The sequence below is a fragment of the Galeopterus variegatus genome, unplaced genomic scaffold, assembly GCF_000696425.1.
Source record: "Galeopterus variegatus unplaced genomic scaffold, G_variegatus-3.0.2 Scaffold2468, whole genome shotgun sequence".
In the NCBI taxonomy this organism is placed as follows: Eukaryota; Metazoa; Chordata; class Mammalia; order Dermoptera; family Cynocephalidae; genus Galeopterus; species Galeopterus variegatus.
Window position 1 is genome coordinate 140,713 of NW_007728579.1, and position 3,259 is coordinate 143,971.

General features: G+C 49.4%; 1 protein-coding gene across 1 annotated transcript in view; it reads left to right on the forward strand.

The window, feature by feature from the left end:
• The first annotated feature begins 3,093 nt into the window (after positions 1-3,093).
• Positions 3,094-3,259, forward strand: part of LOC103597917 (chromosome unknown open reading frame, human C5orf49) — a 13,834-nt gene continuing 13,668 nt past the window's right edge. The window contains exon 1 of the mRNA XM_008581800.1: positions 3,094-3,253. Coding sequence (XP_008580022.1) covers positions 3,131-3,253 — 123 coding nt within the window. The 5' untranslated portion in view covers positions 3,094-3,130. The remainder of the gene's footprint in view (positions 3,254-3,259) is intronic.

A 3,259-nucleotide genomic window follows, 5' to 3' on the forward strand; every position in this document is an offset into this window, starting at 1 on the left:
GCCACCGGGCTGGCCCAAAAATTGTTATTTTTAATCAACACATAATAATTGCACATATTTATGGGGTATTTTGATACATGTATACAATGTGTAATGATCAGATCAGGGTAATTTGCATATACATCACCTCAAAAATTGGTCATTTCTTTGTGTTGGGAACATTCAAAATTGTTGTTAGAGTCACCCTGCAGTGCTATCAAACACTAGAATTTATTCCTCTTATCTAGCTGTAATTTTGTATCCATTAACTGACTCTCCCTATCCTTCCCTCAGGATAAACATAACATATATGCCATGCAAAATGTGCTGAAGCCACAGTTAATGTCACAAAACAGCTGCCTTCCTTGGTTTCTTCTTCCCTGCCTTAGATTAACGGAAAAAGTATTTCCCACCTGGTCTCTCCACACTTCCACTTTGCCCAGATGTCAAGAGAAATGGCACGAGGTGTCAGCTGCAGTGGGAAATATGCACCTCCCGAACTCCTGTGAGCTGCCTTCTTTCCTTCAGCTCAGGACGGCCCTCCAATGTACTTGTCATGTCTCCTGCTGGGGAGACGCAGGCAGCAGCCGTCCTGGAGGACCAGCGTTGCAGCGCTGCACACGCAGTCCTTAGTGTGCACTTGGTCAGCTGAGGCCACAGCAGCAGGAATGGCATGCACAGTGTCAGTCTGAGCACCAGTGTAGATCCCATGTGGCTTGAATGGGGTTTAGAAGTCACACATCCATATAGTGAGGCTGTCGTTTGAAACACGGGCTGATCTGATCCCTTGTGTGTTTAGCTCATACCCAGTTTGTACACTTATCCTGTTGGCCTCCTTTGAGAGGAGGATGTTTATGCTTCTCTTACCCTTCCCCTGCGTAGAACTTTGCAAGTCTAAGTTACAGACATGAGGAACTAATATATTAGACTCTTTCACCTTGTACTCCACTCATGTACCAGGAACACACAATAGGATCATATAGGAAAATATTTTTTTGAGGAAGGAACTAAAACCTCTTAATAAAGCTACCAGAGTCTGGCGTACCTGCCGTTTCATCTCTCTCTGTGCCCTGCCCTGCATCCTCCCGCCTCGCATCTTGTTCCACCCTCAGCACTGGGAGACCATTCCACAGGGCTGTGACCTACCTTGTGATAATTCCATCTCACCCTGAGTAGATCCAGGGCTTCTCTGACACCAAGGAGACGGAGACCTGCAGGCAAGCCTGTGGGGCCCGGGGCAGGGGTCAAACAAATTCAGGAATGAACAATCCAAGGGCAGGCCTCCACCAAGGAGGGTGGGAGCAAAGGACAAAATGTGCCTCCATGTGGACCTGGTGGCGACTCTGCGAACATTCTCTAAACTGCTCAGAAATTTCTGGGCATGGTCGAGCTCCAGTTGCCCTCAGCAGTGACCTTGATAGTACGTCCTGACTTTGGCTCTCCTGTTTCTCACTCCTCTTGGTCGCTCACTCCTGCTCCCAAATAAACCAAGAGCACCCAAGCCCTTGTCTCAGACTCAAGCTATGGCAACGCTGTTCATGTAGTTAGTCGCCAAATATTTGTTGAGTACCTATCGTATGTCAGACTTGAGCCACCCAAGATGAAAAAGATATATCGCCTTGCCCTCAGGAGTGCTCAGTCTAGTGCATACAAAATGTCACCTAGTGCAATGGACGCTAACAGATTCATGTCTGCATAGCTGTGTAGAAGGGTTTACAAGGACATGATTTCACTCTCAGTTTTAGCTGAGTTCCCATGGTAATTGGTGTCAACTACCTCTACTTTCCACAGTATGATACCAGATCACCTATGCAACATCTCCAGACCATCAGCTAACCTCTTGTTTCCTGTTTCTGGAAAGGTGGAGAGAGGAGAGTTTGGAGAGGTCATAGATAATACAAAAGCTTTTTTTTTTTTTTTTTGACTGATGCTTTCATGAGGCCAAAGATGTCCTGAGTCATGCTTTTATGACTTCTGCCCATGGGAGAAGAATAACAGTCCCTTTTCCCTCACTTCACATGTCAGTGAGGTGGTGCTCAGTCTGCAAGAACCAAGGATATGTCAGCCTCTCCAAGTGTCTCAATGCGGTCCCTGCCTATCTGTCCGTTTCACGTCCTACCAGTCTCCTCCTCTTTCATGAATCTCCACGACCCTCCCTTCCTGCTACCCTTCAAACACGTCAAGATCACTTCACAGTTGCTCTTCCCTCTGCTTGGAAGCAACTTTCTAGACTCACAAGCCTGGCTCCTCATTATTATGATTCAGCTCAAATATCACCTCCTTGGAGAGGCTGGCCTTCCCTGAGCATCTTGGTTAAGGTGCCTCCCAGCTCTTGGTCATTGTGTTGCCGTTTTAAAAACCTTTCTTGGTGTGTACACACACACACACACACACACACACACAGAGCACACGTTTACAGTTCAATGAATATTCCATATTGGCAGAGGGTTGCTAGAGCTCCACCCTGACCCCCGTAATTTTGCCAGTGTCTGTATCACACTGATTTAATTCTTCAAAGCATTACACGTGCACTGCACATGTGGCCATTGAGCACCTGAAATGTGGCTAGTGCCACAAGTTGAAATAATAATGTTTTGGACATACTGAGCTAAAGAAATATTTTATGACAACTTTACCGATTTCTTTATACATTTTTGACGTGGTTATTATTTAGGAAATGTTGAATCGTACATGTGGCTCTCACATGCTTCTACAGGGCAGCGCTGCCCTAGACCCTCTGCAAGTTGTCTTCACGTTTGTCATATCTTTGCCACCAGACCTTAAGCTCCCTTTGGAAAAGGGCTGCTTGGTTCAAGGCTGTATCTCCATCTCCTGGCACATAACTGCCGCTCAAACAAGTGGTCTGTGAGTGAACTGGCGAACATGCAATGGGAACGGTGAAGCTGGCTGGAAATGGTCCCAGCGGCGTCTCCCACCTGGGGACCCGGGACGCAGTCACCTTAGCGGCAGGTGTGGCCAGTGGTGCCTGGAGACGGGAGGGGTCTCCCGCTCCCGCCCGCCTCTCCAGCTCAGTGACGCCAGGCCGCGTTTCCAGGCAACGGAAAGCAACACAGAGGCGGGTCGAACGCGGGCGCCGGGCAGAACGCAGCCGGCGGACTCGGACTGAGCCCCTGGGCGGGCGGGACGGACCATGGCCGCAGTGGGGACGCTGGACGGGAGCGACGACGTGGAGGACGAGGAGGAGATCACCGCCGCCGCGCTGCGCGCTAAGCCGCGGCCGCTGCCCATCTGGGCGCTGTCTGCCTTCAGCCACGTCCCG